The sequence below is a fragment of the Rattus norvegicus genome, chromosome 11 (assembly GCF_021556685.1).
Source record: "Rattus norvegicus strain SHRSP/BbbUtx chromosome 11, alternate assembly SHRSP_T2T, whole genome shotgun sequence".
Lineage (NCBI taxonomy): Eukaryota > Metazoa > Chordata > Mammalia > Rodentia > Muridae > Rattus > Rattus norvegicus.
The window spans coordinates 99553906-99581554 of record NC_141544.1 but is presented as its reverse complement, the minus strand read 5'-3'; the positions used below and the strand labels follow the sequence as shown (position 1 = coordinate 99581554).

The following is a 27649-nucleotide window of genomic DNA, read 5'->3' as shown; positions in this document are numbered from 1 at the left end:
CATAATTTTACGGAAATATTTGGCAACCCATGAAGCATAACACAAATCACAAATTTTATATGAAAACTATTTTTCTCTATAATCTATCAGAATTTCCTATGATAGAAACAGTTGTAGGACTAAAGATTCAAAACTAGCATTGTAAAATAATATTAAGAAGTCCTTTTTGAGAGAAAGGCAACATCACAAAATAATCACCATTTCCCAGTTTAACACATTTGCAGTAAAGGACAGATGGAAGAAAGCAGAGTACCAATGTAAATATGAAGAGAAAAGCTTTCACATAACTTTCTTCCACAAAACATCACCACACATTTCATAATGTGTTCGGGAACTCTGCATCCAGCCAAATGAGAGGATACGTACCTGTCTCTGGGGCTGAAAAACCATCTCTCCTGAGCAAAGAAGAGTTACACACTAAAGAATGTTATGAGAAATTCTGTCTGTTTTAAATGTGTTAGTATACAATCCAAACACACAAAACATAACACTGTATCTGGGCTAAACAAATCGTTGAAGCAGTGACCAGGTTCCCTTGGAGATGGTGAAAAATCTTGACAACTATGTAGTCAGTTTTCTATGGCTGTGACAAAATTCCTAAGAACTATATATAAATGGCAAAGGGATTGTTTGACTTCCATTTAGTTTCAATTCATAGTCACTTGACCAATTGCTTTTGGACCTGCTATTTGGCAGCCCAATGTGATGGGAGCATTGTAATGGGAGGAGATGCTCACCTCACCTTGTGGGAGCCAGGTGATAAGAACAAGAAAAAAAAGGGCCAGAGAGCTAGTACCTCCTTTCAAAAGAGTAAGCACGATAACCTGACTTCCTTTCACTAGGACGTACATCATAAAGATCCTATGCCATCCAATGATGTCCTGGGCTAAGAGCATACATTGCCCTGTGGGACTCATTTCAGATTCATACTTCATTTCCTCTGGTGCCATGAATATCATCTATGTTTCTTCTGGTGTCAACCTTTCTCTTCCAATTGCTGATTCACCTCACGTGCAGCACACTCTTCACCCTCAGTTTGTTTCACAGAAGTGTGGTAGCATGGGATGTACACATCACCTGCAAATATATTCTTCACTTTCAGATCGTTCCATGGAACTATGAGGGCATAGGCAGGTGGCAACTGCTATGTAACTCCTGAGAAAGAAACTTCTCTTCTTTTGTCCCCTAACCTGAAATTATTTTCTGGAGAACTATACAATGTTCCCCAAGGAAAGTAAACAGTTCCAACACAAGGGATGTCCATTAGGATGCAAATGTAAACCCTCTATGCTCCAATCCTCCCTTTAAAAATATGGTGCCCCTCATAGACAATTAATTTCATTAAAGCACCTTCTCTGATTCAATATCATATTCAAGAATCAGATTTCAGTTCTATGCTAAAGAGTATGCTAAAATTAATGTGAACTTCACACAAAATGCATCTCTCAGAAGCTATCATTTTGATAATGGAATGGAATTAAAGTCTGTTAATTTGCTTCCTATATCTACAATAAAACGAAACAAAACATCATGTGTGATCATTAACTTAAAATGAGAAATTGTTATTTGGCTCACAGGTTTAGAGGCTCCAGTCCATGGCCAACTCTGAGGGTGTATGGGATAAATCAAAGCAGCTGACCTCTTTGACAGAGAGAAGGAACAGGTAGAAGTTGAGATACCACTGTCCTTTTCAAGACACTACTTCAATGATCTAAAGACTGTCCAGTGAGCCTCTTGAAATTTCTGTCATCTTCCCAACAACACTACCCTGGTGGCCATGACTTTAGCACATATGCACTGAGGAACATTCAGCATATAAAATATAGCACAGTGATCCTTTAGTACTTATAATTTCCAGAACTCCATGAGGATACCAAACAACACAGACACTCAAGTCCCTAGTAGAAATAGAATTTTTAGATGACTTAAAAAACTATTGCGATGTAATAATTATATACTATGCTATTTAGAAAATAGTTGATATACTTTATTGTTTAGGGATATCATCTATTAGCATTCCTTCTAGGCTCTGCCCCACAGTTAAGTGGCAATAGCCAAGTAGGCCTGGCTTACTACAAAAGGGGCTGTTTGCCCCACCTCTCTGTTTTATTCTTTTATTCTCTCATTCTCTCTCTCTTCTCCCTCTGACTGATTTCTCTCTCTCTCCCCTCCCCTTACCCCATTTCTCTCCACTGGTTTCTGAATGGCCTTTCTTCCTCCTCCTCTTCCTCCTCCTCCTTCTCCTCCTTCTTCCTCTCTCTCTCTCTCTCTCTCTCTCTCTCTCTCTCTCTCTCCTGATCTCCCCTTCCCATGCCTTAAATAAACTCTATTCCACATTATATAGGTCTTCTTGCTGGTATTTCAGAAGGAAGGGATACCTCAGCATGGGCCAGCCCACCACCACCCTACCCCTCCCACTGTTCTCCTGTTGTTGTTGTTGTTGTTGTTGTTGTTGTTGTTGTTGTTGTTGTTCTTCTTCTTCTTCTTCTTCTTCTTCTTCTTCTTCTTCTTCTTCTTCTTCTTCCTCTCTCTCTCTCTCTCTCTCTCTCTCTCTCTCTCTCTCTCTCTGCCTCACTCTCTCTCTTTCCAAAACACATCATCTCTACATACTCAGCAAGTTACAAGATTTTAAAATGCTTTATATACAATAGACTGAATCTTAGTTATAGAGCCTGTGACTAGGAGGGCTAACATTACTTAGAAATTTGATTATCTCCTTCAAGCCTGACTCACTTATTCTTACAACCAACAACAGAGGTAAGACTGTGTAAGTGGCATGTGACTGCACAAAAAATAGCCTGAAAACAACTCTCTTAAACAAATAAACAACTCAATGTTTGAACATTATTTGCCTAATCTTTGACACCATTAATCACATTCATAGTTTTTCTTTAAAAGCCTGCAGTGAAGAAGTAAAAATTGGGGGAAGGGAAGAAAAATAAACATGGAGTCAGTGAGATCTGAGACACACAGAGGATAAAAATCTACCTCACCTGCCAAAAAGAGCCACAGGAAGCTAGCAAGATGTGCCAACAGTGTTCTGAGACAGCCATGATGAGAGTCAAAGCAGGAATGAGTAAGCATTCAGAATTCAGACAGAAAATCTGGAAACCAGAATGAAGGTTCTTCCCTTCCTGCACATTTGTGTCTACTCTTTAAGGAAATAGAAAAAAATAGGAATCACCTATTTGAGTTGGGCCAAATGAAGAGATATGAATATACGAATATAGGCTTCTTGGATACTGTCGTAAGATATGATGTATAATAGTATATATATTTGCCTATAATTTAAATAGACTTAAAATAATGTATAATACAGGAAAACAAGGTTGAAGCTGGTTGTGTGTACCAGTCTACATCCCACAGTATCCCTTCAAACATGAATTGTACATTGTAGGAAGCAGCACAGCACAACCATCTGTAGCACAGCACAGCTATCTGCAGCTGTCACAGAACAAAAGTCAATAAAAATTTAGCTTTCTACCTGTACCTTCTAATCTTTTTTCCCTCAGTTCCAGATACCATGCTAGATCTTAAACAACTTCATCATCATCATTTCCCATTCACAAATAAAATGCTCTGTATTCAAAGAAATGTAAGTGTAAAGTTACAGGACTGCACTAAGCCATCTTCCACCTTGTAGTATTGAAAGCAGGCTGGGTATCATTGTGTATCCTGTTCATGACATGAAACAGTAGTGATTTATAGTGGTTATGGAAGGAAAGACATGATCTCTTTCAAGTTATTTGTTATTTTTAACATTTTAATTAAAATAGAATTACACCACTTCCGCCTACTTCCAAGCCCTCTTTTATTATGTCTCAAATCCTTCTCATCCCTACTCTCAAGATGTTAAGGGGTTTTGTTTATTTGTTTTGGGGTTTCTGTTATATTTGTTACATATATGTGTAGTGTGTGCACAACTATGTGCTAAATCTACTTTTGGTGTTTGCTCAAATATGGTTCCAAGGCTGGCTACTCTGCATTGCACAACCAATAAAGGAGCTCATCCTGGAAAGAGGCTAGTTCTTTGTTTTCCAGCAGTCAAAAACTACCTGTAGCTCTTTGTCTAGAGGTAGGGCTCCAATGTATCCCCTTCTGTGTTAACATCTCCATTGATAATTGATGTTGTTTCAGTTTTATTTTATGGGTTTTGTTGTTAGGAAAACTTCTCATTGCTTTCTGGCTAGGAATTCTCTTACTGGGTGTGAGAAGAATACGAGGCAGATGATCGAAGCCAGTTGGCTCACTGCATGTCTGATATAACAAATAGATTTTCACTTTAAGAGTAAACTTTGGCTAACTTGTAGATATCCTCATCTTACTCAAAGATGAGTCTGCTGGCTCAAAATAGTTCCAATGTTCTAACCCACTATTAAGAAAGAAGACAAAGAAGCAGCCATTCAAAGAGTATAATATTACTCAATACTTGATGTAGATGCTCAGCCTGGCTTCTAAAAATTAATTCAGCCTCAAGTAGGTTGCCTGCTGTGTTAATTTGATATTCTTTTCACTGTGAGCAAGAACCATTGAGATTCATCCTCAGTTTGACCTTTTAGCTCACTGGAACTCTACCTTGTATATTTTCCTAGAAATACAAGTTGACACCATATGAAAGAAACAATGCAATGTAAAGATAATGCAAGGTCAAGTCATTTTTTAAATAATTTGGATAAGGAAGTGCATCTCTCATTGTTGAGAGTATTTCCTGCTCTAGCACATTTATTAAACTCAGTAGGGTGAGTATTATAATGTTGTTCTAATACAAATTTAATTATTTCCCATAATGTTCCAGTGTGACTTGTCTATGGAAAACCATTTTGAAATTCTCACTAAATTGTCTGTATGTTGGCCAATGTCATGAACCCAGAAGTTTCAGACATATCACACATGTTCTTATCAAAAGACAACCATCTATTCTAGAAAAGACTTTTTTCCAATGGGCCTTTGATGCAAATTAAATGTAAACTCAAAGGAACCCAGCTGCTGGGGTACTACACAGATGCCTAAAGGGCCATCAATTTTTATAAAATATTGCTTTCAGTCTTTGGGATATACACTGAAGTTCCTTTTCCCTGCCATTTCCACAAAAGTTAACAGCAACTATTAGATAACACAACTCTTGGTGAGTACAAATTGGCCTAAAACAGACATTTTCAGTGTTGCACATGGAAAAAAGCTGTGCTTTCAGGTATAGCTAAAGTTTCAAGCTCAAGTTAAGCAAAAGATAAAAAGAAAAATAAATGGAAAAACTGAGAAAGATGTGGAAGAAATAACAGGAATGGGCCACTTATGACTGAGTAGGTATCTGCTCACTGTGGACAGAAAAATCATCTAAAAAGTGTATATAGGAAGATGGACTTGTTTGAATATTGAATTTTGTATCCAATCACAAATTTTAAATGTAGCTTTAATTTCAGTAAAATACAATACAAAAGATAGAGCATTTGATAGCATACATATATACATTTTCAGCTAAGACTTCTTATCTCAGTTCTGGGAGTCAAGGAGGAATTCCTGAGCAATATCCGATTGTAGTTTTTTTTTATTCTTTTTTTCAGAGCTGGGGACCGAACCCAGGGCCTTGCGCTTGCTAGGCAAGTGCTCTACCACTGAGCTAAATCCCCAACCCCCCGATTGTAGTTTCAAAGTACTACAATTATTCTTAGCAAGTTACTCTATCTTTAGCACCTTCAGTTTGGCTTGTAGGTCCTTTGATACAACTCTCAAGATAGTCTAGCCTTATTTGAAACATTTCCTCCTCTGAAACTGGAACTAGCCAGTCCACAAAACAACTTGTGATAGTTTCTCTAAGCAATGGTGGCTATAGGTCACAGTCTAGAGGATAGAGAGTAAGAGATCAACACTATTAAAATGATAAAAGGACTCTCAGAGATTATCAGTGATTCTCAGTTTCCAAAGCTATATACAGTTACATTAGTAATGATACCATGCATAACAACACAAAGTATCCCTGCACCAAAATTCTGTGGGGGAGAGTGCTGAAAACCCAGAAGTTCAGTCAAACCTGAGACTACAGGACATGTCGCCACTTCTGCCCACCTCTCCCACATTCATGTTCCAACAGGAAACTGCATACTGCCTGGGGATACAGGAATATAGGAGCATCAGCAGCAGGAACCTCCTCGGTCTGGCCTGTGCCCGGAACTGAACCAAACCAGTCACATGGCTCTCTGTACCCAAATCCTTTGGGGGAGAGAGCTAGACCCTGAGAAGGGCAGATACTCCTGAGAACTCAGAGAAGACTACTCTGCCCACATTCCTGACCGAAGAGGAAATTACCTAGTGCCATCTGTGACCCCTGGGCACAGGGAGTTAGGAGCAGTCAGGAACAGGACCTTTCCAGTTTCTGCCTCGCCAAGAGCTGAAAGTCAGCTTCCAGGAGCACCTACACACCTGAGAGCAGAGGTAAGACCAACTTTTCTTCTCAAAGCGACCTGCCTGGTGGACTCAGGACACAAAAAGGCAGAAGTCCTCTGGAAAAGGGCACATCTGGTTCCTAGTTGTGCCTAGAACTGATCTGAACTGATCCAACAGCTCCCCACACCCAAAACCCATGGGGGAAAGAGCCTAACACCCAGAAGTTTGGACAATCCTGAGACTACAGGACAGCCCACCACTTCTGCACACCTCTCCCACATCCCTGGCCCAAGGAGAAACTGCATAGTGCCTCTGGATACAGAAATTTAGGAGCAGGCAGGAGCAGGAACCTCCTGCATACAGCCTGCACCCTGAACTGAATTGAACTGGTCACATAGCTTTCTGTACCCAAATTCCTTGGGGGAGAGAGCTAGACCCTGAGAAGGGCGGACACTCCTGAGAACCCAGAGGAGAGTATTCTCTGCTCACAATTCCCGACAGAAGAGGAAATTGCCTTGTGACATCTGTGCCCCCTGGACTCAGGGATCTAGACTCATTCTGGTTAGGGGCATGACCACTCCGGTTTCTTCTTGCTGGAGAGCTGAAAGCCAGTCACCAGGAGTGCCTACACACATGAGAGCAGAGCTCTCTGTTCCCAGATCCAGCTGAAACAAAAGGTCTACAGGAGTGCTGACACACAAGCCTACAGGAAGGTCAAGCCACTGTCAGAGACAGCAAAACAAGCTAACACCAGAGACAACATGATGGCTAGAGGCAAACACAGGAGCATAAGCAACAGAAACCAAAAATACATGACATCATCAGAGACCAGTTCTCCTACCAAAGCAAATACTGGATATCTAAACACACCAGAAAAGCAAGATTTAGATGTAAAATCACATTTTATGGTGATGATGATGGAGGACTTTAAGAAGGAGATAAATAACTGCATTGAAGAAATACAGGACAACACAAGTAAACAAATAGGAACCCTTAAAGAGGAAACACAAAAATCCCTTAAAGAATTACAGGAAAACACAATGAAACAGGTGAAGAAATTGAACAAAACCATCCAGGATTTAAAAATGGAAATAGAAAAAATAAAGAAAGCACAAAGGGAGACAACACTAGTGATAGAAAACCTAGAAAAGAAATCAGGATCCATAGAGGCAAGCATCACAAACAGAATACAAGAAATAGAAGAAACAATCTCAGGGGCAGAAGATACCATAAAAACATCAACATAACCAGCAAAGATAATGTAAAAGGCAAAAATCTCCTAGCACAAAACCTCCAGGAAATCCAGGACACAATGAGAAGATCAAACCTAAAGATAATAGGTATAGAAGAGACTGAGGACTCCCACCTTAAAGGGACAGTAAATATCAACAAAATTATAGAAGAAAACTTCCCTAACCTAAAGAAAGAGATGTCCATAAACATACAAGAAGCATAGAGAACTAAAAATAGATTGGACCAGAAAGGAAAATTTTCCCATCACATAGTAGTCAAAACATCAAATGCACAAAACAAAGAAAGAATATTAAAAGTAGTAAGAGGAAAAAGGTCAAGTAAAATATGAAGGCAGACCTATCAGAATTATATCAGAGTTCTCACCAGAGACTATGAAAGCCAGAACATACTGGGCACATGTCATATAGACACTAACAGAACACACATGCCAGTCAAGGCTACTATATCCAGCAAAACCCTCAATTAACATAGATGGAGAAACCAAGATATTCTATGACAAAACCAAATTGACACAGTATCTTTCTACAAATCCAGCCCTACAAAGGATAATAGATGGAAAACTATAACATGAGGATAAAAACTATACCCTAGAAAAAGCAAGAAAGTAATCTACTTGAAATGAAATCAAAAGAAGAGAGAAAACTAAATATAATTCCACCTCTAACAATGAAAATAACATGAGGCCCAGACAGGTGGGCACTCCTGAGACTGCAGGGCACCAGTACTGCCCACCTTTGCCTATATCCCTGGCCCAAGAGGAAACTGTATAAGGCCTCTGGGAACAGGAAGATAGGGGCACTCAAGCTGCAAGAGCCCTGTGGTCCACACTGTGCCTGGATCTGAAGGGACCCAGTCAAACAGCTCCCTGCACCCAAATCCCATGGGAGGGAGAGCTAGACCTTCAGAGGGGTAGACAGGCCTGGGAAGCTAGAAGAGACTAGTCTCTGCCCACATTTCTGACTCTAGAGGAATAAAACTAGCGCCATCTGGGCCCCGTGCACAGGGATCTAGGAGAAGGCAGGGCAGGCCCTTCTGGTTGCTGCCCTCATGGAGAGCTGAAACCCAGACACGAGGAGCGACTTCAGGCCCAAGACCAGAGGTAAGACAAACATTTCTGCTCCAAGTGATCTGCCTGGTGGACTCAGGACACACGCACACAGGAACAGCTGAAGACCAGTAGACAAGAACGGCTACACACCTGAAAGGAGAACACTCTGTTCCCATAACTGGCTAAAAGAAAACAGGAAAACAGGTCTATAGCACTCCTGACACACAGGCCTATAGGACGGTCTAGCCACTGTCAGAAATAGCAGAACGAGGTAACACCAGAGACAACCTGATGGCGAGAGAAAAGCGCAGGAACCCAAGCAACAGAAACCAAGACTACATGGCATCATCAGAGCCCAATTCTCTCACCAAAGCAAACACTGAATGTCCAAACACACCAGGAAAACAAGATCTAGATTTAAAATGACATTTGCTTATGATGAGGGATGACTTTAAGAAAGATATAAAGAACTCCCTTAGAGAAATGCAGGAAAAAAACAAATAAACAAGTAGAAACCTATAGAGAGGAAACATAAAAATCACTGAAAGAATTACAGGAAAACACAATCAAACAGGTGAAGGAATTAAAAACGGAAATAGAAGCAATAAAGAAAGCACAAAGGGAGACAACCCTGGATATAGAAAACCAAAGGAAGAGACAAGGAGCTGTAGATACAAGCATCACCAAAGGAATACAAGAGATAGAAGAGAGAATCTCAGGAGTAGAAAATTCCATAGAAATCATCAAAACAACTGTCAAAGATAATGTTAAATGGAAAAAGCTACTGGCCCAACACATACAGGAAATCCAGGACAGAATGAGAAGATCAAACCTAAGGATAATAAGTGTAAAAGAGAGTGAAGACTCCCAAATCAAAGGACCAGTAAATATCTTCAACAAAATCAGAGAAGAAAACTTCCCTAACCTAAAGAAAGAGATGCCCATAAACATACAAGAAGCCTACCGAACTCCAAATAGATTGGACCAGAAAAGAAACTCCTAACGTCACATAATAGTCAAAACACCAAATGCACAAAACAAAGAAAAAAATATTAAAAGCAGTAAGGGAAAAAGGTCAAGTAACATACAAAGGCAGACATACCAGAACTAAACCAGACTTCTCAACATAGATTACGAAAGCCAGAAGATCCTAGACAGATGTCATACAGATCCTAAGAGAACACAAATGCCAGCCCAGGTTACTGTATCCTGCAAAACTCTCAATTAACATAGATGGAGAAACCAAGATATTCCATGACAAAACCAAATTTACATAATATTTTTCTACAAATCCAGCCCTACAAAGGATAATAAATGGTAAAGGCCAACACAAGGAGGCAAGCTACACCCTAGAAAAAGCAAGAAACTAATCATTTTGCAAAAAAAAAAAAAAAAAAAAAAGAGAAGACAAGCACACAAACATAATCTCACTTCCAAATACGAAGATAACAGGAAGCAATAATCACTATTCCTTAATATCTCTCAACATCAATGGACTCAATTCCTCAATAAAAAGACATAAACTAACAGCCTGGATATATAAAGAGGACCGAGCCTTTTGCTGCATATAGGAAACACATCTCAGAGACAAAGAAAGACACTACCTTAGAGAAAAAGGCTTGAAAACAAGTTTCCAAGCAAATGGTCCCAAGAAACAAGCTTGCATTCTAATGTCAAATAAAATCGTCTTTCACCAAAAGTCATCAAAAAATATAAGGAAGGATACTTCATATTCATCAACGGAAAAATCCATCAAGTTGAACTATCAATCCTAAACATGTATGCTCCAAATGCAAGGATACCTACATTCATAAAAGAATCCTCACTAAAGCTCAAATCACACATTACACCTCAAAAAATAGTAGTAGGAGATTTCAACACTCCACTCTCATCAATGGAGAAATCATGGAAACAGAAATTAAACAGAGACATAGAGAAACTAACAGAAGATATGAACCAAATGGACTTGGCAGATATTTATAGAACATTTCATCCTAAAGCTTCTTCTCAGCACCTCATGGTACCTTCTCCAAAATTGAACATATAATCGGTCACAAAACAGGCAGCAACAGGTACAGAAAGATAGACATAATCCCATGTATCACCACAGATTAAGACTGGTCTTCAATAACAACAACAATGACAGAAAGCCCACATATACAAGGAAGTTGAACAACACTCTACTGAATGATAACTTGGTCAACAAAGAAATAAAGAAAGAAATTAAAGACCTCTTAGAATTTAATGAAAATGAAGGAATAACATACTCAAACTTATGGGACATAATGAAAGCTGTGCTAAGAGGAAAACTCATAACTCTGAGTGCCTCCAAAAAGAAATAGGAGAGAGCATATATTAGCAGCTTGACAGCAAACTTAAAAGTTTTAGAAGAAAAAGAAGCAAACACACCCAAGAGGAATAGACAGCAGGAAATAAACTCAGGGCTGAAATCAAGCAAATAGAAACATAAAGGACTATACAAAGAATCAACAAAACAAGGAGCTGTTTCTTTGAGAAAATCAACAAGATAGATAAACATTTAGCCAGACTAACCAGATGGCATATAGAGTGAATCCAAATTAGTAAAAACAGAAATGAAGAGGGAAAGATAACAACAGAGTCTGAGGAAATTCATAAAGCATCAGGTCCTACTACAAACCTATATTCTACTAAAGTGGAAAATTTGGATGAAATAGACCATTTTTTAGACAAATACCATGTACCAAAGTTAAATCAGGAACAGATAAACCATCTAAACAACCCCATAATTCTTAAAAAATAGAAGCATTTATTAAAAGTCTCTCAATGAAAAAGAGCCCAGGACCAGATGGGTTTAGTGCAGAATTCTATCAGACTTTCATAGAAGACCTCAGACCAATACTGTCCGAACTACTCCACAAAGTAGAAACAGAGCACTACCAAATTCTTTCTATGAAGCCACAATTATGCTTATACCTAAAACACAAAGACCCAACAAAGTAAGAGAACTTCAGATCAATTTCCCTTATGAATATCAATGCAAGAATACTCATAAAATTCTCGCAAACTGAATCCAAGAACACATCAAAACAATCATCCAACATGATCAAGTAGATTTATCCCAGGGATGCAGGGATGATTCAATATACAGATTTCCATCAATGTAATCAGCTATATAAACAAACTCAAAGAAAAAAAAACTTCATGATTGTTTCATTAGATGCTGAGAAAGCATTTGACAATATTCAACACCCCTTCATGATAGAAGTCCTGGAAAGATCAGGAACTCTAGGCCCATACCTAAACATAGTAAAAGCAATATACAGTAAACCAGTAGCTAACATTAAACTAAATGGAGAGAAACTTGAAGCAGTCCCACTAAAATCAGGAACTAGACAAGGCTGGCTTCTCTCTACCTACATATTCAATATAGTACTAGAAGTCCTAGCCAGACCAATCAGACAGGAAAAGGAGGTCAAAGGTATACAAATTGAAAAGGAAGAAGTCAAAATATCACTATTTGCAGATGATATGATAGTATACTTAAGTGACCCCAACACTTCCACCAGAAAACTACTAAGCCTGATAAAAAACTTCAGCAAAGTGACTGGGTATAAAATTAACTCAAACAAATCAGTAGCCTTATTCTATTCAAAGGATAAACAGGCTGAGAAAGAAATTAGGCAAATGACACCATTCACAATTGTCCCAAATAATATAAAATAACTCAATGTGACTTTAACGCAGCAAGTGAAAAATCTATATGACAAGATCCTTAAATCTCTGAAGAAAGAAATTGAAGAAGATCTCAGAAAATGAAAAGACTTCCCATGCTCATGGATTGGCAGGATTTATATAGTAAAAATGACCATTTTGCCAAAAAGTAATCTATAGATTCAATGCATTACCCATCAAAATTCCAGCTCAATTCTTCATAGAGTTAAAAAACCAATTTACAAATTTATTTGGAATAAGAAAATACCCAGGATAGTGAAAAAATATCCTTAACAATAAAAGACCTTCTAAGGGAGTCATCACCCATGACCTCAAGCAGTATTACAGAGCAATAGTGATAAAAACTATATGTTATTGGCAGAGAGACAGGCAGGTACATCAGTGGAATAGAATTGAAGACCCAGAAATGAACCCACACACCTATGGTCACTTGATCTTTGACAAAGGGGCTAAAACAATCCAATGAAAAAAAGATAGCATTTTCAACAAATGGTGCTGGTTCAACATGCTGGTCAGCATGTAAAAAAATGCAAATCGATCCATTTTTATCACCCTGTACAAATTTAAGTCCAAGTAGATCGAGGACCTCCACATCAAACCAGGTACTCTCAAACTAATAGGAGAAAAAATGGGGAAGAGCCTTGTTCACATGGGCACTGGAGAAATTTCTTGAACAAAACATCAATGGCTTATGCTCTAAGATCAAGAATCAATAAATGGGACCTCCTTGCAAAGCTTCTGTAAGGCAAAGGACACTGCCATTAGGATACAACTACAAACAACAAATTAGCAAAAGATCTTTACCAATCAATCCTACATCTGATAGAAGGCTAATACCCAAAATATACAAAGAACTCAAGAAGTTAGACTTGAGAGAGCCAAATCACCCGATTAAAAAATGAGGTACAGAGCTTGACAAAGAATTCTCAGTTGAGGAATCCTGAATGACTGAGAAGTACCTAAAGAAATGCTCAATATCCTTAATTATCAGGGAAATTCAAATCAAAACAACCCTAAGATTCCACCTCACACAAGTCATAATGGCTAAGATCAACAACTCAGTTGACAACAGATGCTGGCAAGGATGTGGAGAAAGAGAAACACTCCTCCATTATTGGTGGGATTGCAAACTGGTACAGCCACTCTGGAAATCAGTCTGGAGGTTCCTCAGAAAATTGGACATTGCACTACCTGAGGACCCAGCTACACCACTCCTGCACATATACCCAAAAGATGCTTCCACATATAACAAAGACACATGCTCCACTATGTTCATACCGGCCTTATTTATAATAGTCAGAAGCTGGAAAGAACCCAGATGTCCTTCAACAGAGGAATGGATACAGAAAATGTGGTACATCTACACAATGGAGTACTACTCAGCTATCAAAAACAATGACTTCATGAAATTCATAGGCAAATGGATTGAACTAGAAAATATCATCCTGAGTGAGGTAACCCAATCACAGAAAAACACACACAGTATGCACTCAGTGATAAGTGGATATTAGCCTAAAAGCTTGAATCACCCAAGATACAATACACAGACCACATGAAGCTCAAGATGAAGGATGACCAAAGTGTAGATGCTTCACTCCTTCTTAAAAGGGGAAAACAAAAATATGGCATATGGAGACCAAGTTTGGAGCAGCGACTGAAGGAATGACCATTCAGAGCCTGGCCCACATGAACCATATGTGTGTACACACACACACACACACACACACACACACACACACACACACACACAGTCACTAAGACTAGATAAGATTGATGAAGCTAAGAAGGGCATGCTTACAGGAACCAGATATAGATGTTTCCTGAGAGACACGGTAAGAGCATGTCAAATACAGAGGCAAATGCTAGCAGCAAACCACTGAACTGAGAACAGGACCCCCATTGGAAGAATTAGAGAAAGGATTGAAAGAGTTGAAGGGCCTTGCAACCCCATAAGAACAACAATGACCACCAACCAGAGTTCCCAGTTACTAAATCACTACCCAAAGACTAAACATGGACTGACCCATGGTTCCAAGTGCATATGTAGCAGAGGAAGGCCTTGTTGGGCACCAATGGAAGGAGAAACCCTTGCCAAGGTTGAAACCCTACTGTAGGGGAATATTGAGGCAGCAGAAAGGGGAGGTGAATGTGGAGGGGAACACCCTTATAAATGAAGGGGAAGGGTATCAGATAGGGAGCTTATGTTTGGGAAACTGGGAATGGGAATAATTTTTGAAATGTAAATAAAAATATAAATGTAAAATAAAAAGAAACTGGATGTGAATACATAGACCAAGTATACTAGCTGGAGATCATACAGCTTTTTGGGGGGCATCTCCTTATGTCCAGAAAAAAATATCATCATTTCTTTTAGGATGCTTATTGGTTAAAGGACTAAGTTAAATATGGAAATGAAATTAAAACAGTTGACCCTTCATATGTGAATGAATACATCCTATATTGTTGAAATTAAAGCTCAATAAAATTACAAGTATAAAGACCAGTGACTTGGCTGTAGCTTAGGTGATAGGGTGCTTAACTAGCATTCATTAGGTCCTGAGTTATCTCCCCAGGATACAAAAACAAACAGCAACAAAAAGAAACAAAATATCCCTACAGGTCAGACCATGACTACCCTGCCCAGTTTCTTGCAGTGGCCCAAGCATACTACCCCACAGTGATTTTGGCACACTTCTTTACATTTACTCCAGCACTCCATCCTACTGTTGCTACAGCACATCATCAAAGTCCCAATACTTTTCTTCCTCTTGTGCTGAGGTAAACCTTCAGTGTCTGACTTCACCTCCCAGCTCCAAGTTTCTGCATGTCTCTTTAGGAGTGTCTCCATTCAATATTCCAATTATATTTAAAATAACTATCTGACAAAGAAAACTTTTCTTTTCAAAAGTTTTATTTTCTCAGTATGCAAATGCTTGAAGTCTAGTATAAAATTATTTTTTAAACTAAGTTAGATCATTGCTTCCATCATTCATCTAAAGGAAATGTTCTGACTAAATAGGGAGGTTTTGAACTTGAGAGTTAAACAAGACAATTTTCATTTAAAACCCATGAGAAGATGCCCATTTTATTTATGTTCTGAAAGTTTTCCATTAATGCAACATCAATTCTAAATATCTAGGTTATTTCTTCACATTTCACAATATTATAAAAGGAGTATATTATTATATTAAGGAGTTAACCTCAAAATATCTAAAATGCCATAAGGGCTGTAAGCTTGAGATTATATATGTTTTAGCTGTGATTTCAGGGAAAACTACTTATTCTGGCTGTGCATTAGTTTTCTCTGCTACAAACTGATCACGACAAGTTTCTATTTCAAAACAATGTTGTAAAAATTAAACAAGACAACAGAAGGAAGGTATTAGAATACTGATCATCTCCAAGACCAACTACCAGGATACAACAGTTTACCCAGAGCAATATTAGCATACAGAGGTCATACAACAAAGACTGGTGAGCTCACAGTGGTCTTTGCTTTAAGTCTTTTAATCTTCACATAGTGTCTAGACATAGCATATAGGGAGGAATAAGTGAGCACTCCATCTTCTCTAAAATGACTATTGTGTTTCTTTTGCAAATGTTATAATGGTGAATCAAAAGAAATAATGGTTAAGTATCAAGAGTGAGTTTTGTGATCCCCTCAACCTGCTCAGAAATGCTCATGTTTACAAAGAAGGAGGAATACAACCCACAAAAAGAAAACAAGTATTAAAGCTGACCCAGACAACAGGCTAACTTTGTGGACAAAAACAGTAAAAAACATTAAGGACAGCACCCCATGGGTTTAAAATGTTAAACAGAAACACATAAAATATTTTTTAAATAAATAGTCTCTAGTCTATCTTTAGAATTGTAAACAATAGCATCTAAGATGAAGCAAGGCTGGGTAGAAGTAGCAACAAAATAGGTCTTGTTACCTAGAGAAACAGTATTCAACTTCAGCAGATCAGTAGAAAAGAGTTAAAAGTAACTAGCAGAGCCACAGCATATCTGAGGATCTTTTGTTCCTCACAGTTGTTTAAACATTTCAAAGAGAAGGGAAGTGGACAGGGAACATATGCAGATAAACCACAAACTTCCAGACCTAATGAAAACTATAATAGATATATACAAATATGTTATATGTATATATAATTCATATATCAGAATATATTATGTGTATATACATAATGAAAAATATAATATGTATACAAGTATAAAAGTGCATACAGAACTCAAAAGAACATAAGCACCAAGAAGCAAATATATTTTTCTTTATGAAGAAACTATAGAAATACCTAGCACCATCAAATTGCTTAAAACAAATGAAACCCCCCAAAAATATTTAAAGTAGGGGAAAAAATTCCAAAAGAAGAGAAATGTTTTATAGAGAACTAAATTGAATCTTACAGACAAATTTTATCTGGAAACACTGTAGACAAGATGACAGTGACTAACAGTCTAACAAACATTATCAACATAGAACTCTATATTCAGGAAAAAATTGAAGATGAAGATGAAAGTGACAAATTCATCAGTGTAAGAAATAGTTTAGAGAGTAGGGGGGAAAAGAAAAAGTAATTGCTGGGCAGTCAGTTCATCAAGAGAAGATTATGGACCTAAATGGTTTTAGACCTGGTTAAAGAACTTCAAAAATATATCAAGCAATCTAGTATGGATACTGGGGAGATGGCTCAGTAGGTTAAAAAAGCTTAATCTGCAAGCATGAGAACCTGAGTTAAAATGCCCAGAGCCCATGTCAAATCCAGGCATTCGTTACTAGGTCCTATAACCTCAGCACTGTAGAATAGAGAAAAATAAATCCCAGGAGTTCACTAGCCTGCAGCTTAGCCAAGATGGTATGTTTCTATCACTTTATGTGTTCTTGTGTTATAGCAATAAGGTGGAGATCAATAGAGAAAGACACCTGATTTTCTGTCCTGATCTCTGCAAATATGTGCATGGGTACATACACCATATCTACACATTTATATACATGCATTACATACAGGCACAACACACAATACATTATGTGACTATGTAACACAAAACTAATGTGACTGTAAAAATTATAGTATAGTAAGCTGAATTTAACACTTAAATCAATTTTTTTCTTTATTATAGGAACTACTCTTAAGAAAACAAGCCACGACTGGAAGAAACTATTTATAAACCACGAGTCTCTTAAAGAACTGGTACTGAAAATATATGAAGAACTATAGAATCTCAAAAATAGGTAAACAAACAACTCATTACAACAGAAAAGCACTAAAGTACTAAGCACTATCAATTCACTGAAGGAAGGGGTTGAAAAGGAAGCACCGATTGTAAAATTCCGAGGGGGAGAGAGCTGATCTCCCAGAAGTACAGACAATCCTGAAAGTTCAGGGGAGACTGCTACTTCTCACCTTCCTGGCCCAAGAGGAACCTGCCTACTGGCTTCTGGATACAGGAATATAGGAGGAGTCAGCAGCAGGAAACTTCTGGTTTTAGCCTGTACCTGGAACTAAATTGAACCGGTCCCATACCTCCCTGCACCCAAATCCTGTGGGGGAAAGAGCTGGACTCTCAGAAGTGCAGATAATCCTGAGAACTTAGGGGAGGCAACTATTTTTGCTCACATTCTTGACCCTCTAGACATGCCCTCTAGATACAGAGACCTGGTTGCAGTCAGGGACAGGATCCATTTGTTTTCTGCCTAGGCTGAGAGCTAAAGTCCAGTCTCCAGGAGCTACTACACACCTGAGAGCAGAGGTAAGACCAACTCTTCTGCTCCAAGTGATCTGCCTGGTGGACTCAGGACACAGAAAGGCAGATGTCCTCTGGGATAGAAGACTTCCAGTTTCTGGTTGTAACAGGAGCTGAACTGGAACCAAAACTCCCTGCACCCAAATCATGTTGGGGAAAGAGCTAGACCCTCAGAGGTATAGACAATCCTGAGAGCTCAGGGGAGACCACCACTTCTGCTCATATTCCTGGTCCAAGAGAAACCTGCCTACTGGCCTCTGGATACAGGAATATAGGAGCATTTAGCAACAGGAACCTGCTGGTTTCTGCCTGTACCTGAAACTGAACAGAACAGTTCCCACAGCTCTCTGCACCAAAATCCTATGAGGGAGAGAGCTGGACCCTCAGAAATGGGGAAAATCCTGAGTTCTCAGGGCAGAACTTTTGCTCATATTCCCGACCCAAGAGTAACACACCTAGTACCCAGTCAGGAGCAGTCAGAGTCAGACCCTTCTGGTTTCTGCATGTGTCCAGAGCTGAAAGCCAGTAGCCAGGATGACCTACAAAGCTGAGAGCAGAGGTAAGACCAACTCCTCTGCAATAAGAAACATTACTGTAGGCTTCAGGTCACAAAAACCCAGGAGCAGCTTTCTGCTCTTAGACCTGGCTAAAGGAAAACAGGTCTATAGGAGTGCTGACACACAGGCCAACAGGAGGGTCAAGTCACTACCAGAAACAGCAAAACAACCTAACACCAAAGACAACCTTATGGCAAGAGAAAAGCACAGGAACCTAAGCAACAGAAACCAAGACTACTTGGCATCATCACAGCCCAGTTCTCCCACCAAAGAAAATGCTGGATATCTAAACACAATGGAAAAGTAAGATTTTGATTTAAAATCACATCTCATGAGGATGATAGAGGACTTTGAGAAGGACATAAATAACTCCCTTAAAGAAAGACAGGACAACACAGGTACACAAGTAGAAGCCCTTAAAGGGGAAACAAAAAAAATCCCTTAAACAATTACAGGAAAACACAACCAAACAGGTGAGGGACTTGAACAAATTCATCCAGTATCTAACAATTAAAATAGAAACAATAAAGAAAGCACAAAGGGAGACAACCCTGGAAATAGAAAACCTAGGGAAGAGATCAGATTCAAAGATGCAAGCATCATCAACAAAATACAAGAGATAGAAGAGAGAATCTCAGGAGCAGAAGATACCATAGAAAACACCAACACAGCAAGCAAAGATAATGTAAAAGGCAAAACACTCCTAATCCAAAACATCTAGGAAATTCAGGACACAATGAGAAGACCAAACCTAAGGAAAATAGGCATAGAAGAGAGTGAACAACCAAATTAAAGGGCCAGTAAATATATTCAACAAAACGTTAGAAGAAAACGTCCTTAACTTAAAGAAAGAAATGCCCATATACATCCAAGAAGCCTACAAACTCCAAATAGATTGGACCAGAAAGGAAATTCCTCCTATCACATAATAGTCAAAACACCAAATGCACAAAATTAAGAAAGAATATCTAAAGCAGTAAGGGAAAAAGGTCAAGTAACATATAAAGGCAGACCTATCAGAATTATACCATACTTCTCACCAGAGACTATGAAAGCCAGAACATACTGGGCAGGTGTCATACAGACCCTAAGAGAACGCAAATGCCAACCCAGGATACTATATCCAGCAAAACTCTCAATTAACATAGATGGAGAAACCAAGATATTCCATGACAAAACCAAATTTACACAATATCTTTCTACAAATCCAGCCCTACAAAGATGGAAAACTCAAACACAAGGAGGGAAACTACACCCTAGGAAAAGCAAGAAAGTAATATTCTTGGAACAAACCTAAATGAAGAGAGACACTCAAACATAATTCAACCACTACCAACAAAAATAACAGGAAACAAAAGTCACTATTCCTTAATATCTCTTAACATCAATGGACTCAATTCCCCAATAAAAAGACATAGACTAACAGACTGGATACATAAAGAGGACCCAGAATTTTGCTGCATACAGGAAACACATCTCAGAGACAAAGACAGTTACTACTTCCAAGTAAAAGGCTTGAAAACCATGTTTCAAGCAAATGGTCTGAGAAAACAAGCTGGAGTAGCCATTCTAATATCGAAAAAAATTGACTTCTAACAAAAGATCTCAAGAAACATAAGGAAGGTCACTTAATATTCATCAAAGGAAAAATCTACCAAGATGAACTCTCAGTCCTAAATATCTATGCACCAAATGCAAGGGCACCTACATTTATAAAAGAAACCTTACTAAAGCTCAAAGCACACACAGCACCTCACACATAGTAGGAGGAGATTTCAACACCACACACTCATCAATGGACAGATTATAGAAACAGAAAGAAAACAAAAATATAGAGAAACTAACAGAAGTTATGAACCACGTGGATCTAACAGATATTTATAGAACACTTCATCCTAAAACAAAAGAATATACCTTCTTCTCAGCATTTCATGGTACCATCTCAAAAATTGAGCATATACTTGGTCACAAAATAGGCCTCAAGATATACAAGGACATTGAAATAATCCTATACATCTTGTGATATCATCAACGATTAAGTTTGGTCTTCAGTACCAACAAAAACGACAGAAATCCCACATATAAATGAAGTTGAACAATACTATATTCAATGTTAACTTCGTCAAGGAAGAAATAAAGAAAGAAAATTAAAAACTTCTTAGAAAGTAATTAAAGTGAAGGCACAACATACCCAAACATATGGGACAAAATGAAAGCAGTGCTAAGAGAACCAATAGCTTCAGGTAACTGCAAAAAGAAACAGGAGTGTGTGTGTGTATGTGTGTGTGTGTGTGTGTGTGTGTGTGTGTGTGTGTGTATAATTTTTTTTCCAGAAAACCAGCATAGCTTCTTGGAAGAAGATAAACATCTTTGTTGAAGTTGTAATGGCATTGTACTGGAAGGTGACATTTTAAAAATTTTTTTATTAGACAACGGCGCCTGCGCTGCCAGTGTGTGAATATCGGGCATAGGTCTGCAGGATCGAAAGAAAACATGTACATGGGTCACCCATTTTCAGAGAGTACCATCAAGGCTTTATTGAGATCTCCTTGTATAAAGTCTGTGTGGTGGAAAGTCCCAGGCCCAATCAGGGGCATAAACAACTTCTTAACAACAACAAACTAGAAGGCTCAGTGGGGAGGAAGGGTGCCATGGAAAGTCCCAGCCCCAAATCAGGGGCTAAGAGGTGCTGCCAAGGGTGTAAACAACGTCTTGCTATAGCAGGCTAAAAGGCTCAGCAAGGGGGGAGGGAGACACCCCAAGGTAGGGCCCAACAATTCCCCCTCTTTTATTTTTTTAAGTAGTGCCTGTCTTAGGATCGATCTAGGGGTTCCAAAACTCTTTCCCATCTCTGAAAACCCTGCCAGCCTCAGGGTTTCTGTCTTAGGTGAGTATGGTCCCAGAAGGTTGCCTGTCTTTGGCTAACTACTTGTTGTACAAACTGAGCCTAATTTGAGCTGATGGATTATTCCCGGCCAATGAAAACCAAACCTATTTGGTTTCAGCCTGAGACTGGATCTGTTGGTACTTTAAAACAGTCCAAGGGCAGCTGCTAAGAGTGGGCAATCAAGATAAGCATTTAAATCCCCAACAGCCTTATTGCTATTAAGGACCTTAACAGGGGTTATACACATAGAATGATAAAAGGTAGATAAAGATATAACATCGGTTTCCCAATAGAGAGCAGTTTGTTGGTTTAGATTAAGAATGACCAACTAAATCTGAATTTCAACGCTATTCTCTACAGTTAATGTCATGGCAACTTCTCCAGAATGTATCCACAGTCCCAACGACAGCTGTCAATTGAGATATGGCCACACCAGCCACAGCAGTAGCTGAAATGGCGATGGCAGCAATGACTGTCGCAGTAATGCCAAAGTCTCTTTTATGCCTGTAGAGTACCACTGGGAATCAGCCTTCATCCAGAGGTATGGGGATCACACCAGGAACTCGAACAATCCATGCAGAATCTCCCTGTTCCCAACAACTGGTCGGTAGGATAGGACCTGGAAGAACAATTGAGAATCTCCTCCCTTGACACTGCCTTAGTCCCAATTCTGAACCAAAAGGGAAAAGGTGCCAACATGCATGGCACAGATTTCAGATTTTTTTTCTTAATTGACCAATGTCTCAAATACTGAAAAGAAATATTGAAAATTTTCTGGAGCAGCAGCTACTCCCCAAAATTTAAAGCACGTTGTAAGAGTAAAGGCTTGTAGTAAAATTAAAATGTCTATATAATGAATAATATACACTGAAAGATTCAAAGTCTTAGCTTTTTTGTATTGAAGCAGTGCCAAATTTTTTTTTTACATAATATAGGGCCATGAGTGATTCCCTGAGGCAAAACTTCCCATTGGAATCACTTCATGGGCTCTCCAAAAGTATAAGCAAGCTCACTAAATGAAAATCTTTCACAATCACTAGGATGTAAAGAAAGAGCATAAAAACAGTCTTTTAAATCTATAATAATTGTATATGTATTTCTTGAAATAGCAGTTGGTGTGAGAAAACAGGCTATAATGCTGTTAAAAGTTCCATAACCTCATCAACCTTTCATAAATCCTGTAACAATCTCCACCTGTTTCATTTTTTCTTAATTACAAATATGTGTGAGTTAGAATCTTGAGCCTGTCTGTGATCAAAGTGTAAACTATAGCCAATGTAACACTGGCAATTTTTAACCACAATCTTTAAGTTTCTCTTTAACACCAGAGCACAACCATAACTTTGGAAAGCAAAACTCAACCTCCAACAAACCATCTATTCTCCAAATTCAGTCTCTCCAAAATACCAAGTCCATTCCTCATGCTTTAAAGTATGACTGTCAATTCTTGCATATGAAAGAACGATGGTGCGGGTTCTAATTCTTCAACAAAGAGACATTTCCCTAAATTCTTTTTACAAGTCTGGTTTCTAGGATAAGAATTATATTAAAATATTATTCCAATTTAGACCTGTTTTCCTGGGTTGGTTCATGCCATGGGTTGTCTAGAATGACTCCAGTTTTAGCCAGCTTTCTGTTACCAATGCCACAAATTTTTAACCATACCCAATAACTTAAAAGCCAGTAAACTATAACCAAGACATGTAGAGCGTATTATGTATTTAAAACTAATTAGAAACAAAAAATGAAGTGACTACACATATCTTTAATATTTAGATCAAACACCATTTTACCTTTTCTAACTGTGATTTTAAGAGAAGCACCTTGTCACCTGTTGAATCCAATTAATCACAGTCAGAGAATTTTCTAAGAGAAACAGCCATCAGTTCCATTACCATAGAAGCTGTGAAGCTCCTGGAGCATTTAGGATCTGCTAGTGTAAACATTTAGTCAGCCCCCTGGAGAGCTTCCCCAGTGGATTTAGGCTCCAAGCTACAGATGCAGGGCTCCAAAAGCCAGTTGAAACTGCTTTTTATTTATTTGTTCTTTTCTTGAAAGGAGTTAAAACTACATCAAGGGGAAAATCAACCAGCATTTAAAGTTTTAACCATTTTCTAAAACATGAAACACAAAACATTCAAACAACGAGAAGCAAAACCCAGACATAAATTGACATACATGGGCAGCTTGGTGCACCAAGAACAGACAATAGACATACAGGGAAAAAAGTAGATGGCGTCCCACAAAAGGGACCCAGATATCCCTCCTAAAGGACCCAGAACCAGAATGAAGCACTTCTCCAATACCAGCAAGGAGGCAGGACTGTCTCCTGCCTTCCTTCTGTCCCTAGGAGGGCTCTTAAAAAGCTTAAGTTCATTTTCCTTCTCTCGCCAAAGCATCTGTGGAGAGTCCAGGAGAACTGTTTTTCTCAACCCCATTTTCTCTCTTGTCTAAGGTATAAACTGTCTCTAGTCAGGATCCAAAGACTAAAAGCATCTATGATAATTGACTTTGCTCCTCTAGATTTTAGCATAACTCTAAAAGAATGCATACACAAAAATATTTACCATTATTACCTTGTCCCTTTTAACCTGATTCCAATCTGGAATATTAAAACCGCCATTAGCTATAAACCAAGGACTGACTTGTTCTATAGTTTTAACAAAATCTTGGGCTGTCTTTACCTTAATACCAGTACCTTGTTTGAGTAAACTTACAAGCTGATCTAGGACCAATACTGAGGAACTTGTGGTTCCCATAGGTAAGACAAAACCTTTGTAGTGCTACTTACTTCCAGTTTTGCCCCAGAGTCGGTGCTTGTCCCCAATACGTTCCTCTTCCTTGTGGGCCAGCATCTTGGAACAGTCCCGTCAGGTTGTCCTCTCTTTCTCGATCTCAGTGGAACCTCCAGATGACGGCACCTGCACTGCCAGTGTATGAATATTGGGCGTAGGTCTGCAGGAATGAAAGAAAACACATACATGGGTCACCTGTTTTCAGAGAGTGCCACCAAGGCTTTACTGAGATCTCTTGCATACCCGAGGCAAAAGCCTTGGAAAAACGACAAGGCAGGTGAAATTCCCCAACCAGGAAACAGGAAAAGTCTGTGTGGTGCAAAGTCCCAGGCCCAATCAGGGGCATAAACAACTTCTTAACAACAACAACAAGCTGGAAGGCTCGGTGGTGAGGAAGGGTGCCATGGAAAGTCCCAGCCCCAAATCAGGGGCTAAGAGCAGCTGCCAAGGGTATAAACAACTTCTTGCTATAGCAGGCTAAAAGACTCAGCAAGGGGGAAGGGAAACACCCCAAGGTAGGGCCCAACAATTAGATATATTTATTTACTTACATTTCAAATGTTATTCCCCTTCCCAGTTTCTTGTCCATAAGCCCCCACTCCCTCCCCTCCCCTCCCCATATGGTTATTCCCCTTATACATCCCCTTTACTGCCCCCCATATTCCCCTGCACTGAGGGTCCAACCTTGGCAGGACCAGGGGCTTCTCCTTCCACCGGTGCCCCAACAAGGCTATTCTCTGCTACATATGCAGTTGGAGCCCTGGGTCAGTTTTTCAGTAGTGGTTCAGTCCCTGGAAGCTCTGGTTGGTTGGCATTGTTGTTTTTATGGGGTTGGAAGCTCCCTCAACTCTTTCAATACTTCCTCTAATTCACCCTCAAGAGTGTCCTGTTCTCAGTTTGGTGGTTTGCTGCTAGCGTTGACCTCTGTATTGGACATGTTCTGGATGTGTCTCTCAGGAGAGATCTATATCCGTTCCCTTTCCACATGCATTTTTTAGCTTCATCAATCTTATCTAGTTTTGGTGGCTGTATATATATGGACCACATGTGTGGCAGGCTCTGAATGGCCATTCCTTGAGTCGCTGCTCTAGACTTTGCTTCCATATCCCCTCCTATGCATATTTTCCCCTTTTAAGAAGGAGTGGGAGCATCCACATTTTGGTCATCCTTCTTCTTCAGCTTCCTGTGGTCTGTGGATTGCATCTTGGGTAATTCAAACTTCTTGGCTAATATCTTCTTATCAATGACTGCATACCAAGTATGTATTTCTGTGCTTGAGTTATCTCGCTCAGGATGATATTTTCTAGTTCATTCCATTTGCCTATGAATTTCATGAAGTCATTGTTTTTGATAGCTGAGTAGTACTCCATTGTGTAGATGTTCCACATTTTATATATCCATTCCTCTGTTGAAGGGCATCTCGGTTCTTTCCAGTTTCTGGCTATTATAAATAAGGCTGCTATGAACATAGTGGAGCATGTGTCTTTGTTGTATGTTGGAACATCTTTTGGGTATATGCCCAAGAGAGGTATAGCTGGGTCCTCAGGTAGTGCAATGTCCAATTTTCTGAGTAACCTTCAGACTGATTTCCAGAGTGGTTGTACCAGTTTGCAATCCAACCAACAATGGAGGAGTGTCCTCTTTCTCTACATCCTTTTCAGCATCTGCTGTCTCCTGAGTTGTTTTATCTTAGCCATTCTGACTGATGTGAGGTAGAATCTCAGGGTTGTTTTGATTTGCATTTCCCTGATGACTAAGGATGCTTTTTGGCCATTCGATAATCCTCAGCTGAGAATGTTTGTTTAGCTCTGTACCCACAGCTTGACAGCATACCTAAAGGCTCCAGAACAAAATGAAGCAAATACTGAATGCAGGAAATAATCACAGAAAGGACTATAAAAAGAATCAACACAACTGGGAGCTGGTTCATTGAGAAAATCAACAAGATAAATAAACACTTAGCCAAACTTAGCAGAGGGCACAGAGACTGTATCCAAATTAAGAAAATCAGAAATGAAAAGGGAGACATAACAACAGAATCTGAGGATATTCAAAAAATCATCAGATCCTACTTCAAAAATCCATATTCAACAAAGCTGGTAAATCTGGAGCAAATGGATATTTTATAGAAAAATACCAGGTATCAAAGTTAAATCGGGGCCAGATAAACCATTTAAACAATCCAATAACTCCTAAATAAATAGAAGTAGTTATTAGACGTCTTCCAACCAAAAACGGCCCAGGACCAGATGGGTTTAGTGCAGAATTCTATCAGACTTTCATAGAAAACCTCATAGCAATACTGTCCAAAGTATTCCACAAAACAGAAAAAAACAGGGCACTACACAATTTGTTTTATGAAGTCACAATTACTCTTGTACTGAAACCACACAAAGGCCCAACAAAGAAAGAGAACTTCAGACCAATTTCCCTTATGAATATTGACACAAAAATACTAAATTAAATTCCTGCAAACCAAATCCAAGAACACATCAAAACAATTATCCATCATGATCAAGTAGATGTCATCCCAGGGACGCAGGGATTGTTCCATATACAGAAATCCATCAATGTAATCCACTATATAAACAAACTGAAATAAAAAAAAAAACACGTCATCATTTCATTAGATGCTGAGAAAGCATTTGACAAAACTCTACACCCCTTCATTTTAAAAGTCTTGGAAAGATCAGGAATTCAAGGCCAATACCTAAACATAATAAAAGCACTGTAATGCAAACTAGTAGACAACTTTAATCTAAATGGAGAGACACTCGAATCAATCCCACTAAAATCAGGGATTAGACAATACTGGCCACTCTCTACCTACCTATTCAATATACTACTCAAAGTCCTAGCCGGAGCAATCAGACAACAAAAGGAGGTCAAATGGATATAAATTGGAAAGGAAGAAGTCAAAATATCACTATTTGCAGATGATATGATAGTATACTTAAGTGACCCCCACACTTCCACCAGAAAACTACTAAGCCTGATAAAAGCTTCAGCAAAGTGGATGGGTATAAAATTAATTCAAACAAATCAGTAGCCTTCCTCTACTCAAAGGATAAACAGGCTGAGAAAGAAATTAGGCAAATGACACCCTTCACAATAGTCCCTAATAACATAAAATAAATCGTTGTGACTCTAACCAAGCAAGTGAAAGATCTGTATGACAAGAACTTCAAGTCTCTGGAAAAAAAGATCTCATCATGGGTTGGCAGGATTGGTATAGTAAAAATGGCCATTTTGCCAAAAGCAATCT

General features: G+C 38.9%; 1 protein-coding gene across 1 annotated transcript in view; it reads right to left on the bottom strand.

Moving 5' to 3' along the window:
• LOC102550976 (uncharacterized) overlaps nucleotides 1-27649 on the bottom strand; it is a 184252-nt gene that overhangs the window by 60928 nt on the left and 95675 nt on the right. Inside the window, exon 3 of the mRNA XM_087577248.1 lies at nucleotides 24381-24544. Coding sequence (XP_087433374.1) covers nucleotides 24381-24544 — 164 coding nt within the window. The remainder of the gene's footprint in view (nucleotides 1-24380; nucleotides 24545-27649) is intronic.